This window comes from Lemur catta, chromosome 12 (genome assembly GCF_020740605.2).
Source record: "Lemur catta isolate mLemCat1 chromosome 12, mLemCat1.pri, whole genome shotgun sequence".
NCBI classification, from domain to species: domain Eukaryota; kingdom Metazoa; phylum Chordata; class Mammalia; order Primates; family Lemuridae; genus Lemur; species Lemur catta.
In genome coordinates this window covers 34050681-34067604 of record NC_059139.1, presented here as the reverse complement: position 1 = coordinate 34067604, position 16924 = coordinate 34050681, and the positions used below count along the sequence as shown (strand labels likewise).

Below are 16924 nucleotides of genomic sequence, written 5' to 3'. Positions count from 1 at the left end.
TGCTTTGATTTAAATGGGTACAAAAGGGAAAATTTTAAATTTTTCAATAAAGAATAAATGTTTTTAAAAATTAATTGTAACATTAATAGCGTTCTTTTGTGTCTAATTATTCAGAAAGCTGTCTTAATTTTCCCCATCTCATAGGCAGAAGACGTGCCTTTGGTCCTAGCTCACATTATTTATAAGTCCTAAAAGCATACTGGAAAGGGAGGAGGGCCTAACTGTGGAGACTATAAAAGCCAAGATGCTGGCAGTCCTAACAATTAAATAAATGAATAATTATGGATGCCACTGCTGATACTGTTATTCTCACAAGAGGTTTTGCATTTTATTTTATTATTTTATTTTTTATTTTTTTTGAGATGGAGTCTTGCTCTGTCACCTGGGCTACAGTGCCGTGGCGTCGCCTAGCTCACAGCAACCTCAAACTCCTGGGTTCAAACGATTCTCCTGCTGTAGTCTCCTGAGAAGCTGGGATTACAGGTGCATGCTACCATGCCCGGCTAATTTTCCATTTTTAGTAGAGATGGGGTCTCGCTCTTGCTCAGGCTGGTCTTGAACTCCTGACCTTAACTGATCCTCCTCCTCAGCCTCCCAGAGTGTTAGGATTACAGGCATGAGCCACCGTACCCGGTCTCGTTTTTGCATTTTAAATCTTATCAATATTAAATGTTGAATAAAATATTAATATATATAAATATTTCTAAGTTAATGGTAATTATTGCTTGATTCCTTTACAATGAGAACACTCACCTATTATTTGTGCAATTTTAAAAAGAAACTTTAAAAAAATCAACAGTACTTAATCATACCCAGAATCAAAGCTAGAAACATTGCAGGAGTTGAAGAGCGTGGCGTTCTAGAAATTGAGACTGCCTGAGTTCCAGTGCTGGCACTCTCACAAAGGAGCTGGTGACCTCAGGCATTCTCTTATTCATTCAGCACTGTCCCAGCCACATAGTAAGTGCTGGGAATGAAAAAAGAGCCCATCTCTGACTTCAAAGAGCTCATATTCTAGTTCAGCGACTGTTAGTAACAAGGGGAAGGGGGCAGAGGATGGAGAGAGTGGCAGGAGTATTTTTTCAAACTACAAATTTCGGAGTGAGCTACCATTACTGATGACCCTCGTGGCACATTCCTCCAGTGGGTTTGAACAGGAATGGGTTGAGAACCATTGGTCTACTTGCGACCAGAGACAGAAGCACGCCCAGTAACTTCAAATGTCACGCGGTAAGTGCTGTAATTACAACAGTGCAATGTGCACATAGAGCATCTGGGGACAGAAATGAGCTACTGACTGTGGAAAGTCAACAAGCCTTGCCAGTAGGCTGAAATCCCTCATTCTAACGCTTGCTTACCCTCCAGAGCCTTTTCCACTTTCCCTCTCACACCAGAGAACCACCCTCAAAAGGCCTGAATTGGTGGTAGTCAGTGTGAACAAATGCGAGCTCCTCCCGGGAGCTTAGGAGGAGAGTTCAGCTAAGGTGATCCTAGCTATCTGCAGTGGGCAATTGTGCAACTGAAGATCATGAGTTCACCTAGAACTCCAGGTAAGGAAACCTGTGTGCAATCTCAGAGGATTGGATCTGGAAAAATCTTTATGGTCATTTAGTTGTAGGAACACACTCAACTAATTGTATCCTAACTGGCAGAAGGCTTTGAGGACAGAAAGGAAAGGTCAGCTTAGAATGTAAAACATTGATGGTTAAAAAAGAGAAGTTGGCAGTTTTTATGCAGTGCTATGAGAGGAAATTATGAATTTCCTGTCGCTGGAGCGACAGACTCAATCAGCGCAGCCACAAGACCTCACCAGCACCATGATGAAAGATACCTCAAAACCAAAAACCTCCCTTTCTGATTGCCCTGATTCTGGGCTTAAATTAGCACAAGGGTGCCCTGAACAAAGAATATGAACCTTCCAGTCATTAGAAAGATTTTCTCATTTGTTTCAATCTATCTATCTCTTGAAGGCTTAAATGAGGCTGACCAGCCTCCCCAAATCTGGGCCACAGGAAATTTCCAAAGATTCTGCTGTGCTCTTCAGGAGACCCATCAACCACTTCCTGCATCCCTGGGTCACCAGCCTTAACTTTTGAAATGCAGCAGCTTTGAATAACTGTTCTCCAAAGAGAGGTCACTTCCTAGAAATAGACAATCTCACACTGGTGGGACCTCATCTGAATAAAGCACTTAGCAGAGCCCTAGAATTCTCAAACAACACCATGAGGATGCCACGCTGGGCTCTTAGAATATACAGTGATGCCTCTCAAGTAGCTGGTGGTGTCCTCTCTTTAGAGATATAGACCTAGTTGTAGCTACTGTTTGGAGTAGAATGGCTGGAAACAAATCCAAGCAATTATTGCTGGCTACCAGCAGTAGCTGGTGACAGGGCAAGAGGGAGAAAGCAAAGGGGGGAGCTACTGCTTTTGCCAGTAGATGCTACAAATGTTAGCAGGTTAAATTATCACTGCCTCCCCACACCCTGTCTCACAGGACTAAAGCAAAGGACATAGAGGGTGGCTGTTCTACTCCCTAGCAATCCCCCATTACAGGCATACCCATAGGCTGCCCTTTGTCAACTCAGTTCCCACTCTAGACTATGTCCTGGGTGCTAAGGTTCATCTCATTTCACTTGTACAAAATGTTCCACTCTGTGATTTTCCCAGGGCTGGCCCTACTGTAACTGACTCATGCATGCATTCACTCAACTGATGTTTGCCGACTCCCATTCTGCGCCAGGCACTATCTCCCGTAGTATGGAATTGGGTTTTTAAAGAATGGCAAAGAAGAGGGAGTAAATTCCCCAGACAGCACTTTGGCCATAAACTCAAGTACCTGTAGATTCATAACATGGGGAGGGCGGAAGTAGGTAGCAGGCTGCTAGCCTCACTCAGTCCCTCGGGATTCCTCACAGACCAGTAGGATTTGGTTTATAGTTTTACTTTCACTGATCAAGTAGGAGGGTTTCTTGTTCTCAATTTCTTTTAAATGTTTTTGGAGTCTGCAGTAATAATAATGGCCTTAGATTTACAAGCACTTTCATATTTATGATTTCCTTAGATCCTTGGCACCTTTGTGGTAAATGAGGCAGAGTTTTTATATTTATTTATATATTTTATGTTTATATTTGTATATTTTATTTATTTTATACCTTGCCCAAGATGAGAGTAAGAGCTGTCAGATTTGGACATTCAGTTTCAAAGTCTATAGACCAATTTGGGGTGTGGGCTGCCTTCATACAAAGAACATTCTGAGGCAATCAGCAACGAGACTGGCAAAAACATAATCATATTGGAACAGTGAGAGCCAGCAAAGTGCGAATTACACTACACAAATTGTATCTCGTACTTCTAAAAATCCCTGTCGAGTTAATATTTTTATCTCTACTTTACAGATAAGGAAATTGAGGCTTAGAGATATCACATGAACAGTCTAAAAACAATCGTTTGTTAAGTGGCATAAATGGGATTCGAACCCATGACTGTCTTATTCCAAAGCCTAGACTCTTTCCACTAAAACCCCGTGGTAGCTATTAGTGACTTACTCTTCCCCAGCTCTCCTGCCATGAAATGCCAATGTGCACAAGGATTTTGCTCTGCATTTCCTAGGTCTGATTTTCTCTAGCTACAGTTTCCTGAAAGACAGACTGATTATGTTCTGATCTTTTCCCCACCCTGACCTCTGGCCCCTGTGGTTTTCCATTCTCACCCAGCATCTTAAAATAGTGCCTCCAAAGATTAGCTTCCCCTTCACTGTCAACAGCCGGTTTAAGCAGAAATTCATGTGATGGACCTGACCCATAATTTCACTGAAGAAAACAGAAAAAAATCCACACATAGCAGAAAAGATGATTTGAGCTATCAGACTCTGAAATCAGCCGTTGCTCACCTTCACGAATCAGGAGGGTCCACAGCCGTCCCGCTGGTTCAGAGGATTTGCACGAAAGGCAACTCCATCCCTACAGCACAAGTCAGGACAGGAAGGATGATCTGGACATAATTTATCCACACAAAGATGTGTGAGTATTTCCTCTGCGGTTTTCTAGGGGCTTTTCCTTTGCTTCTAAGCCCAGCCCAAGCCAGAATGGCACTCAACCACTTATGCTGGGAAATGGATCGCATTATTGTAACTAAAATTTAAAAAAAATCTTGTGCTTCCAGCAGACCACTCAACTTTACAGGAAAAGTGTCATCTGAAAAGGCCATAAACAACTAAAAGAAATTACTAATTTTAAATTTCCTATTCAGGAAGTCCTCACAAATGTGGTGAAACATTGAGAGTTATCATTAGCTTGAGATGAGAAATATGCAAGCATGTAATCGTCTTTACATAAGGAAGGAGATGAAGGAAAGAAAATAATGGTAGCTAACTCTGAAAAGAGGCTTATTCTTATTTATGTCTAAAGGAAAACACACTAAACTGAGAAGCAGGAGCTCTAGCTTAGCCACTAATATTAATAATGATAATTAACAATATGTAGAGCCCTTACTGTATGTCAGGCATAGTACTAAGGACTTTAAATTAATTATCTCATTCAGTCTTCACAACAACATAACATTGGTTGTATTTTTATTCCTATTTTACAGGCAAGGAAACTGAGGCCAAAATAATGAGAAACGTATCCAAAGTAAATGGTGGAGCCAGGACTTGAACCAAGGCAGCCTCTCAGTTTCCTATCAATCAAAGGGTTAAATTAGATTATTTCTGGGGTCCTTTTCAGTACTACAATTTTGCAGCCTTTTGTAACCGACTGACAAAATCATAAAGAAATAGATAGACTAGGCCGGGCATGGTGGCTCACTCCTGTAATCCTAGCACTCTGGGAGGCCGAGGCGGGTGGATCGCTCGAGGTCAGGAGTTCGAGACCAGCCTGAGCAAGAGTGAGACCCCCGTCTCTACTAAAAATAGAAAGAAATTATCTGGCCAACTAAAATATATATATACAAAAAATTAGCTGGGCATGGTGGCACATGCCTGTAGTCCCAGCTACTCAGGAGGCTGAGGCAGTAGGATTGCTTAAGCCCAGGAGTTTGAGGTTACTGTGAGCTAGGCTGACGCCACGGCACTCACTATAGCCCGGGTAACAAAGCGAGACTCTGTCTCAAAAAAAGAAAAAAAGAAATAGATAGACTAGGGAAGAGATTATGATGCAAAAGGAAAGAAACCCTACTTAAGCGTTACAAGAATTTATACTTTCCAGCCTCATGGTTTTTTATTTTAAACCCATTCACCACTTTCCTTAGCAATGTTCCACTAAGTAGGAGAAGTAAGGGGGAGAAAGAGGTAGTCTTTGACCTAGTAGATGATAAGTATATTTAAAATCCCATTATAATGTACTATATAGGAAAGCTAAACATTAGCATAAAAATAGCAAGCACTTCCTTAATTTATTCAACCAATAGTTAGTAAACACCTATTACATACATGACACCTGAATAAAAGTGTGCATATTAAACAGAGTTCTGGTTAAGACATGGCCAACAGAGCATATGAATTTATCCCCACTCCCTCAGAAACCACCACAAAAATTATAGTAAAGGTGAAGCAAAGGTATAGAACCACAAAACAAAACAGAAAGGAAGACACAACAGGGAATACGGGATGTCAGCACATTTTTGGAAAATCAGAAGGGAATCAAGAAGTAACTGAGGCCTGGCGCGATGGCTCACGCCTATAATCCTAGCACTCTGGGAGGCCGAGGCGGGAGGATCGCTCAAGGTCAGGAGTTCAAGACCAGCCTGAGTAAGAGCGAGACCCCATTTCTACTAAAAATAGAAAGAAATTAGTTGGACAACTAAAAATATATAGAAAAAATTAGCCGGGCATGGCGGCGCATGCCTGTAGTCCCAGCTACTCAGGAGACTGAGGCAGAAGGATTGCTTGAGCCCAGGAGTTTGAAGTTGCTGTGAGCTAGGCTGATGCCATGGCATTCTATCCCTGGCAACAAAGTGAGACTCTGTCTCAAAAAAAAAAAAAAAAAAAAAAAAAAGAGATAACTGAATAGGAAAAGATGAAAAGGCTGAAACCTAAAAGGGCTGAAACCTAAAACAAGAAGCAAGCATGATTATGCCATGGAATCTCACATGGCTCAGGAATTTGGGGTACCAGGTAGATACAATCGACCCTCATTATTCACAGATTCCTCATTCGTGACTTTGCCTACTTGCTAAAATTTGTTTGTAACCCCAAAGCCAATACTCAGGGTGCTTTTGTGGTCATTCACAGACACGTGCAGTGGTGAAAAACTTGAGTCGCCCGATGCACACATTCCCAACTGGGGTCGAACAAGATGACACTCTGCCTTCTTATTTGCCTTCTCATACTATATGCAAATGTCCTTTTTGTGGTCTGTTTAGTCCCATGTTTTTTGTATTTTTGTGTCTTTTTTTTTTAAGTGATACCCCCTGCAGATATAATTTATAATCTTTACTTAGTCACACAACATCAAGGACTGGTTAGTTCCAGGGAAGGCTCCATTTCATCACCCAGGTCAGTTCCCTTCCCCCACATGCTCCACAATGCAGTAGGACCAATCAACGTGTCTATCTGCAAGAAATATTTAAATAATACCTGTCCAATAACTCCCCTTGCTTCTTTGCGCTGTTGGGAGAGGAAAAAAGACACTACCAGAAAGCAATAAAACCCAAACTCCTCTGCAAGCCAGCTGGTGCCTGCCCCTCCCCCAGGGCATTGTTAGTGGCATTTCTGCAGGGCCTTGCCCCACATTCCGTCATATCAGTGAGGAAGGAGGCAGAGGGACAGGTATGGCCATCCGCACTGGAGTAGGAAGAGAAACCAAACACAATCTGGGCCACAAGTAGATTCTGTCACATTTTTAGATTAGGTTAAAAGTGTCACGGTGTACACAGGAAACAGGCAAAGGAGTTTTTTGGGGGGATGTGATGCCTGGAGGCAGAATGAACGGTCCCATCTACCCTTGGGCAGCAGCTCCCCCTGGGAAGGACAGAGGAGCTAGGGGTCCTTGAGAAAGGTGTTGGTTTGGAAGATGGAGGAGAGGATCTTCCCGGTGGCCTTGCTGGTGCCTTCACTGTCTGGGCGGGATTCGGAGTGGCTGTCCCCAGAGCAGGCGCCCAGGCCTGGCGGGATGCCAGTGCAGACTGTAGCGGAGGGGCGGAGGATGGAGGGGCCGCTCAGTGAAGTGTTTCCAGGAGACTTGCAGGACGAGGCGTCTTGATTCCTGTCATCTGGGTTAGGGTCCGGTTTCCGTCTTTTCATACTGTTGCCACTCTCTGAGCTCTTAGGCTTCACAGCTCCTGCCAACAGCTTTGCCTGGGAGAACTTGTTCTTGGTTTCTAGGGATTGCACAGCCACTGTCTTCTCCATTGCTTTCTTGTTTTCTAAAGAAATTCCAAACTTCTTGAGATTATTTCTGCATTCTGTCAGTTCTTTCAGTTCTTCTTCTCTTAGTTGCTTTTCTATTAGTTCCTGCTGCCGAGAAACCTCATCAAAGAAGTTAGTCTCATCTTCATCTAAGCCTCTGACCATGTTTTTGAATTTGAACTGCTCCTCATACTCTTGCCTCTTCCCGTCTTTCTGTCCCTGCAGCCTTTCACATAGAGACCGAGGGTCATAAACCTCCTCTGGGCATTCTTGTGGATCTTCAGGTTTTTGAACTTTCTCCCATTGTTCTTGTCTCTTGCACCATTCATCTAGTTCTGCCTCAGATACAAACCTCTTTTTGATAACAAGGTTACCATCATCCCCTCCACCCATAATGGAACAATGTTTATGAGTTTATTATGAAGGATATTATAACGGCTACAGATGAAGAGATGCACAGAGCAAGGCGTGTGGGAAGGGGAACGGAGCTTCCAGGCTCTCGACAGGCACACCACCCTTCAGGAACCTCCACATGGTCCCCTATACGGAAGCTCCATTTTTGTGCCTTTTGATGGTGATTTTGCTGTTTCAAATGGCCCCCAAGCATAATGCTGAAGTGTCTGTAAGTACAAGAAGGCTGTGTGATGTGCCTCATGGACAAAATATGTGTGCTAGATAAGCTTCATTCAGGCCTGAGTTACAGAGCTGTTGGCCACAAGTTCAATGTTGATGAATCAACAATATATATGAAATGAGGTAGCTTTAAACAGAAACACACATCAAACAAGGTTATGTATTGATCAGTTGACAAAAATGTTATGACTAGAAGCTCACAGGAACCCAACCCTTTATTCCCCTTAGGGAGAATGGTTCATTATTTGCTAATTCAGTGTTTTCAGTAACTTTTTAGAACATAATTACCAGGAATAGCAAGAAGTAACTGTACCTCTGAAAAAGGAAAATAAAATCAGTTGAAAATCTGAAAAAGAAACAGACCACCCAACCCCTTCTTAGCTAACCCCACAAAGCCAAATTGATTAAATTTCTCCCACTGCAACACCATTTGGGGAAAAAAAAATTAGAAGAAAGACAATGCAGAAAGCAGAATTTTTTTTTTTTTTTAAATGAAGACACTGGCCAGGTACAGTGACTCACGCCTGTAATCCTGCCGAGGCAGGAGGGTCTCTTGAGGCCAGGAGTTCTAGACCAGTCTGAGCAATAGAGAGACCCTGGCTCTACAAAAAAATTAAAAAGTAGCTGGGCATGATGGCATGTGCCTGCAGTCCCAGCTACCTGGGAGGCTGAGGCAGAGGATCCACTTGAGCCCAGAAGTTCGAGGTTGCAGTGAGCTGAGCTATGATGATGCCACTACACTCTAGCCTGGGTGACAGAACAAGATATCAAGAGCCTGTCTTGAAAAAAAAAAAAAAAAAAAAGGAAGATACTATTATTTAAACCCTCATAGAAAACAAGGAAAATATTGTACCTATAAAATATGAATAGGATGATATGATAAAGGTATAATCAGAGAATAAAAACTCTTGGAAATCAAAAATATAAGAGCTAAAATCTGAAGGTTAAGAAGTTGAGGAACTCTCCCAGAAGATAGAAGAAAAAGACAAAGAGATGAAAAACAGCCAATATCCGACCGCTACCAGTTCCAGTAACAGAGAACAAAGACATGGAGGGAAAGAAATCATGAGAGAAGCCTTTTGTTACAGCAGGGGGCCTGTTCGATGTCTGTGGCAAATGTATCTTGCTCTTGCTCTGTAAACCTATCTTGCTCCTCCTCAACAAACTTCGTTTCACGCTTGGAAAAAAAAAAGAAGACAAAGAAAAAGAAAAAAGAAATCATGGAGAAATAACACAATAAAATTCCCCAGAACTGAAGAATATTTGTTTCCAGATTGAAAGGGTCTGCTGTAACCAGCATAATAAATGAAAACAAATCTACACTAAAGTGCAAAACAATGAATTCTCAGAATATCAAGAATAAAGGGGAAAAAAAATTTCCAGATAGGAAAAAATAAGTCACATACAAAGGATCAGGAATGAGGATGGCTTCAGACTTCGCAATAGCAAAACCAGAAGCTACAAAGCAATGGATCAATGCCTATAAACTCTAAATGGAAAATTATTTCTAACCTTGGATGCTCTACCCACCAGATAATCAATCAAGGGAGGAGGGCACAATAAAGGCATTTTAAAACATATAAAGTTTCAAGAGCTTTATCTCCCAGGCAACCTTCTTCAAGGTATTATTGGAAAAAGTGTGCTACCAAAACAAGAGCACAAACCAAAACAAAAAGGGGGAAAATGGGTTCCTGAAAACAGGGAATTTCAACTAGGACAGAGAAAGAATTCCAAGAATGATGCCAAGACAACAGTGTAGCACACTTAGGTAGCAACTAGCCCAGAGGAGTGGCAGACACAGGGCTCAAGGAGGGATGTCCCAAATAAATTTAAAAAAATACGGAGAGGACCTGATGGATTTGACAGATGTTGAAACGTGGAAACTCTGCAGCTCTCTTGGAAAGAAGTCTGGACAAGGATTAGTGATATATACATAGTAAATTAAGGAAACGAAAACAGGCATAATTATATTAATTCCAGGAAAAAGAAAAAGTTGTATAAAAAAGAAAATACATTTATAGTTCAATATGTGGCTCAGCTACGAATAACTACACAGTCACAACAATGTACACATTAATGGATTTAACCAAAAGTTGTGAGATAAATATATTGGGAGGATGGAGTAGGAAAGTGTGTGTGGGGGTGGATAGAGAGGAGTGGAGGATTGGTAAAAGGGTTAAGTCCTTATCTTCCATAGTAAGAAGGTAATAGACAATGTCTAAAATTGAAAAATCAAAAAATTGCAGTATAAACATGCTCTTTATCGATATGGCAATAAATCCCCCCAAAAACAGCTAAAAGAATTGGAAGTGATCGCTTCTGGGAGGAAAGTCTGGCGATGGGGAGGGATGCGGCACTGGGTTGCTGTTATTCACTATAAGCCTTGGAGTGCTGTTTGAATTTTTAAACTGTGTGCCTGTATTATTTTGATCACAAGTAAAATTACATTTAAAAAGTAAATTAATAGGTGAATTAACTAGTGCTCTTCCCATTAAAAGAAATAGGAAATGTCATTCGTAATCTAGCACCTCAACTGTTTTCTCCCATGAGGAGCAGATGTTGTGGTTTCTTGGGTAGTTAGACATTTAGATGAGGTCTTTTGCTTCCTTGTTTCAATTCTGCTTTTTTTTCTTTTTTTTTTTTTTTTTTGAGATGGAGTCTTGCTGTGTCACCTAGGCTCAAGTGCCTTGGGATCAGCCTAGCTCACAGCAACCTCAAACTCCTGAGCTCAAGCGATCCTCCTGCCTCAGCCTCCCAAGTAGCTGGGATTAGAGGCACATGCCATCACACTCGGCTAATTTTTCTATTTTTAGTAGAGATGGGGTTTCGCTTCTGCTCAGGCTGGTCCTGAACTCCTGACCTCAAAGGATCCTCCTGCCTTGGCCTCCCAGAGTGCTAGGATTATAGGTGTGAGCCACCGCACCCAGCCTCAATTCTTTTCTTTCTTTGCTCCTTGTTTGTTTGTTTGTTTGTTTTGAAGGTAAGGAAGTCATAGACAGTAATAAAATAGATAAATTGATTGAATGATGGATAAGGTCTCATTTGAAATGGTCTTTGCGTTGCAGCCCTAGAGGCCTCTCCTCCTGTGAATAGGCAATGGGCATATCAAGCTTTGTCAGTGGAAAACATAGTTAAAGAATTTGTATGTGCCTTTGATCCAGGAATTCCACTTTTAGACATTTACCTAAAAGAAATAATCATGGAGTTTTCCAGAGATATACACTCAAGGATGGTCGTCATGTCAATGCTTATAAAAACCAAAACAGAAAAATTATAATTAAAAAAGCCTAGAGCTCCTCAGAGAAATGGCTGATTCTAGGACTTGGGCAGGGAAAATATAATACAAGATGTGCCTAGAACATCTTATCTTGGAGTACCAGAAATTAGGGAAATGTTTAAAAATTAAAAGGATAGGGAATGTCAATGGGACCCAGAAACCTATCTGAAAAAGTTCCCAAAGGCCAAAACTGGAACAATTTAAGAAACAAAGTAAATAATGAGCACTGGATTATCATGCAAAGTATAAAATAAATACACACCAGTTCACACTAATATAAATAAATGATTGAATCAATAAATAAATGAAGAGACAAATTTTCCTTACAGTAAAATTATAAATGGTACCTGTAGCTACTCCTCTCTCCAGGAAGTGAAGCTTAATTCCTTCCCTTCTCCCCACTTAAGAGTGGACTAAGACTTAATGACTCACTTCCAAAGAAGGAAGTAGGGAAGAGAAAAACAGTAATTTTACAGGGGAAAAACCTGGCAACCATCACCTTAATCAACTGATGAAGGTTAACTTCATCAGTGACGTTACGTGGATATCACCAACTCCTAATATAATGTGACAAGAAAATCACTTCATTTCTGTGGTTTTCTTTCCAAAAACCCACAATGCCAGTCTAACGAGGAAAGCATCAGATAAATCCAAGTTGGTGGACGTATTCTACAGCACACTATTCAGTATCCTCAAGATTTTCAAGGTCATGAAAAAGAAGAACAGACTGAAAAAATGTCACAGACCAAAGGAGATTGGGAAGATACGATAACCCCATGCAATAAGGTACCCTGCACAGGATCCTGGAAAAGAAACGACATCAGTGGAAAAACTGGTGAAATCCAAATGAAGTCTGGAGTTCAGTTACTAGTGATGTACCAGTATAGTAAGGGGTATTCAGGAACTCCCTATACTACCTTTGCAACTTTTCTATAAATCTAAAGTCATTCCCAAATATAAAGTTTATTTTAAAAATCCAGAAAGTGTAATAGGGCCTCTGCCTGAGTAAACAGGTTTACCTGGAGTACTGGTATTGGTTTTCAAAATCACGGAATATTTTTTAACATCATAAAATACAGAATTTTAGAGCTAGAAGTTACCTTATAAATAAGTCCAAAGCCTTCACTTTTAGAGATAAGAAAACTTAATCTCTGATTCACCCAAAGGAGAAGCACAGACCAAAATAATAGGAATCAGAATATAAAAGTTAAAAATCATTATGCTTTATGTTTCCAAAGTTTACAGCTGGGACTTCCAGTTTCTGTTTCCCCAGGTAAAGAGCTTAGAAGGTGTCACTCTGTCCTAACAAGTAAAAAGCTGAACAAACTGGAAATCAACAATTCTTGCTAGATCTATCAGAGAAGCGAGGTGACAGGGCAAACCGCTACCCCTAAAATTGGAGAGACAGACAAGTGGATACAGGGAATCACAACTTATCACAGCAGAAACCCATTTCCACAGCAATCAGTACCAGGGTAGGAAAACCTGAACTGTAACTGTTGAGCTGCTGGAGGCTCAATGTGGAAAAGTATGAGGGTTAAAAACTGCAGGGAGACCCAGTCATAAGGAGGCCCTCACACTTTGGGAGTTTTACCTCCAGGAGTTCTACCAAGTTCTCATGGCAAAGACTGGAGAAAAATACCCTCAGCCTTCTGACAGGTGAGAAAGAAAGTAACCATTCTGAAATATACCAGAGCATTTTGTTCTTAGCACGGCCTGCCCTCAAGAGAGACTATTTTACCAGAGCATAATGGGAAAGGAAAATACCTAACTACAGCCCCCTCTAGCCATCCTGTATCACCTAGGATTGGGGGGAAAAAGAAAAAACTGAGACGCGCTTGTTAAGCTCACAGTCCAGAAGCACGTGCTCACTAAAAAACAGACCTAAACACAGGGCTTTGAAACATTTCCCTCCTTTCATACCTTACCACCACATCTCTAAAGGCCTAGTTACCACAGTTCCTTTTACCCAGTACATCATGTCCACCTTTCAACAGAAAATTACAAGGTATACTAAAAGGCAAAAAAAAACACAGTTGAAAGAGACAGAGCAAGCATCAAAACCAGACCCAGATATGGCAGGAATGTTGGAATTAGCAGACCATGAGTATGAAATGACTATGATTAAGATGCTAAGGGCCCAAATGGAAAAAGGCAATATGCAGGAACAGATGGAGGATGTAAGCAGAGAGATGAAAATGCTAAGCAAGAATAAAAAAGGAATTCTAGAGATTAAAAACACTGTAACAAAAATGAAGAATGCCTTTGATAGCTCATTAGTAGCCTGGACATGGCTAAAGAAAGACTATCTGAGCTTGAGGATATGAAAATAGAAACTTCCAAAATGGAAAAGCAAAAAGAAAATAAAGAAAGAAATAATAACAGAATATCCAAGAACTGTGAGACAAATGCAAAAGGTGTTACATACTCATATTGGGAATACCAGAAAGAGAAGAAAGAGAAAAGAACAGAAGCAATATTTAAAGCAATAAAACTGAGATTTCCCCCAAATTAATGTCAGATACCATAGCAGAGATCCAAAAAGCTCAGAAACACCAAGCAAAATAAATTCCAGAAAAACTACACCTAGGCATATCATTCAAACTGCAGAAAATGAAAAACAAAGAAAAAATCTTGAAAGAAGAGAGAGGAGGGGGGAAAACATCTTACCCTATAGAGAAGCAAAGAATTACATCCAACTTCACCTCAGAAATCATGCAGACAAGAAGAAAGTGGAGTGAACTATTTAAAGTGTTGAGAGGGAAAAAAAACACCAACCTAGAATTCTGTATTCTGTGAAATTATCCTTCAAAAGTGGAGGAGAAATAAAGACTCTCAGACAAAAATTGAGGGAATTCATTGCCAGTAGACCTGCCTTGCAAGAAATGTTAAAAGAAGTTCTTCCAAGAGAGGAAAATGACATAGGTCAGAAACTCAGATCTACATAAAGAAAGAAAGAACATTAGAGAAGAAATGATGAAGGTAAAATAAACACTTTTTTTTTCTCACTGTGAATTGACCGAACAGATAAAACAATAATAGCAACAATGGAGCCACGCACAGTGACACATGCCTGTAGTCCCAGGTACTCAGGAGGCTGAGGCAGAAGGATCGCTTGAGCCCAGCCTGGGCAACATAGTGAGAATACATCTCTAAAAATAAATAAATAATAGCAACAATGTATTTAATTATTATAGTTTATACATAAGTGAAATGAATGACTGCAATGATACAAAAGATTAGAGAGAGGAATTAGAATTTTTTGGTTATTCTAAGATACTTGCTCTTCCTGTGAAGCAGTATAGTGTTACTTGAAAGTGGACTTGGATTAGTTATAAATGTATTTTGCAAACTCTGGGGCAACTGCTATTAAAAGAAAAAAGTTAAAAGTATAATTAATATGTTAAGAAAGAAAAGAAAATGGAATCATATAAAATGATCAATTAAAGCCACATAAGGCAGAAAAGGAGTGGAAAACAATGGTAAGAAGAACAAGAAATAAAAAATGGTATCATAACAAATATGGTATATATTCACCTAACTATAATATATAATAATTTCATTAAATGTCAAGGGTCTAAATACACCAATCAAAAGACAGAGAGAGACTGTCAGAGTGGATCAAAAAACAAGGCCTAACTATATGTTGTCTATAAGAAATGCACTTTAAATATAAAGCCACGTATATATTAAAAGTAAAGGGATGGGGAAAGATATACCATGCTAACACTAATCAAAAGAAAGTGGGAATAACAACATTAATTTCATACAGAGCAGACTTCACAGCAAGGAAGGTTATCGGGGATAAAGGGGGGCATTATATAATGGTAAAGGGGCCAGTTCTCCATGAAAACACAACACTCCTTAATTTGCATGCCCCTAACAACAGAGCATCAAAATACATGAGGCAAAAACGAAATAACTACAAGGAGAAATAAAAGAATCCACTAATATAGTTGGAGACTTCAATGCCCCTCTATCAGAAATGGAGAGATCCAGTAGGCAGAAAATCAGTAAATACACAGTTGAACTCAGCAGTCAAAGTTGCAGAACGATATCTTCATCCTTTAAAAAAGAGCAGGCATTCACTGCCAATATTCAAGATCTGCCACAGAGAACTTAACAGGGAGTGGAAAACATGTTTTCTGCCACTGACCGCACTACCCACTCCTAAGGCACTCCAGAAACACTGGACATGTTTCTCTTTCTCAAAACTAAAGAAAACATCATTCACTTCCTACAGAAACAAGCAATGTTTTCTGAAATCCTAATTTTCTTTTCACCTTGATTTCCAGGACCACAAAGAGCACTGTAACAATATTATAAAAGAAATAAATCCTTCCCCTTCCCCCCTCCCCTTTTTCAAACCTAGTTTGTATTAATGGTGTAATTTGGAAATCCTAAATGCACTGATCATGGCTAAGATCCAGGCCAATATAAACATGGGTAAAGTGGATCCTGTGGCTGGGCACATGCATGTAAAAGGGAAGATCAACGTGAACTGGGAGGGGGGCAACCTGAGCACGCAGGGCTCACTGAAGCCGGGGCAGCAGAAGTATGCTGATGAGGACTAAACTAGGTGGTGGCAGCAGGAAAGATGGGGACGATCAGAGCGTGTAACAGAGGACATGACAGAGTACAATATCAGACAAAACTGACTGGAATGGATTATTAATACAAGTGAATAAAGTAACACTGAGGTTGGAGGAGGAGAGCCTCAATCCAGGCATTCCAGCCTTTCAACTCAAGTCCCAAAACATAACTAAATGTCAGGTTCTGTGCTTGCCACTGTGGAAACAAATAGGTAAAGACGAGGCCCCACCCAGGAAAAGTCCACAACTTAAGTAGGAGAACAGACATGAAAATAAAGTGCTGTAAGTGAAAATGCAAGTGCTGTCAAAGAGGTGTGCATAAAGTGCTACAGGAAATGGGAAATGGGAACCATTAATTCCACCCTAAGGGAAGTGGATCCCAGAAAGTCACTTAGAGGAAGGGACATTTTAGCAGAACATGTTATTTGGAAGTAAATGTACAAAATAATAAAATAACAAATATTCCTGGTAGAGGTGTGGAATATCTAGACATTTACTGGTACCTTGAATGGGGCCTCAAAGCCATGCTGGTAGCCCGTGACTATACCTCCCATAGTGGGTCCAATAGTCGCCCTGAGAAGATATGTTCACTTGGTACCCCCAAATATGACCTTATTTGGAGTAAGGGTATTTGCAGATGAAGTTAAGAAAGGGATCTCAAAATGTGATCATCCTGGATTAGTGTTCTTATAGGAGACAGAAAAGAAGAGACAGACCCAGAGAGACAGAAGGGGAAAGCCCTGCGACTACGAAAGCAGAGACTGACATGATGTGTCTACAAGCCAAGGAGGGCCAAGCACTGTCAGAGCCACCAGAAGCTAGAAGAAAGGCATGGAACAGATGCTCCGTCCGACACTCCAGAAGGAACCAACCCTGCTGACAGCTTGATTTTGCACTTTTGGCCTCCAGAACTGTGAGAGAATAAATTTCTGTTGTTTTTAGCCACCAAGTTTGTGGTGGTTTGTTACAACAGTCCTAGGAAACTGATACCCACCCCCATGCAGATTGGGTCCCAGGCCACATGTGATTCACAGACCAGGCTGACCCATCGGGTTCTCTCACCTGGGAACATGGAACGGAG

The 16924-nt window shown here is 40.7% G+C and overlaps 2 protein-coding genes across 4 annotated transcripts in view; both read right to left on the bottom strand.

Moving 5' to 3' along the window:
* IL31RA (interleukin 31 receptor A) overlaps positions 1-16924 on the bottom strand; it is a 75508-nt gene that overhangs the window by 47719 nt on the left and 10865 nt on the right. The window contains exon 2 of one of the 3 annotated variants that reach the window (XM_045565665.1): positions 3889-3958. The exons of the other annotated variants lie outside the window; for them this stretch is intronic. The gene's annotated coding sequence lies outside the window, so the exon portion shown is untranslated. The remainder of the gene's footprint in view (positions 1-3888; positions 3959-16924) is intronic. 3 annotated transcript variants of the gene reach the window in all.
* On the bottom strand, positions 6973-7734 carry LOC123647989 (PSME3-interacting protein-like). Its single transcript, XM_045565667.1, has one exon. The coding sequence runs from the start codon at positions 7732-7734 to the stop codon at positions 6973-6975; it is 762 nt and encodes a 253-aa protein (XP_045421623.1).

Coding starts and splice junctions, on each gene's coding strand:
- LOC123647989 (XM_045565667.1), bottom strand. CDS start 7,734: ATGGGTGGAGGGGATGATGGTAACCTTGTTATCAAAAAGAGGTTTGTA.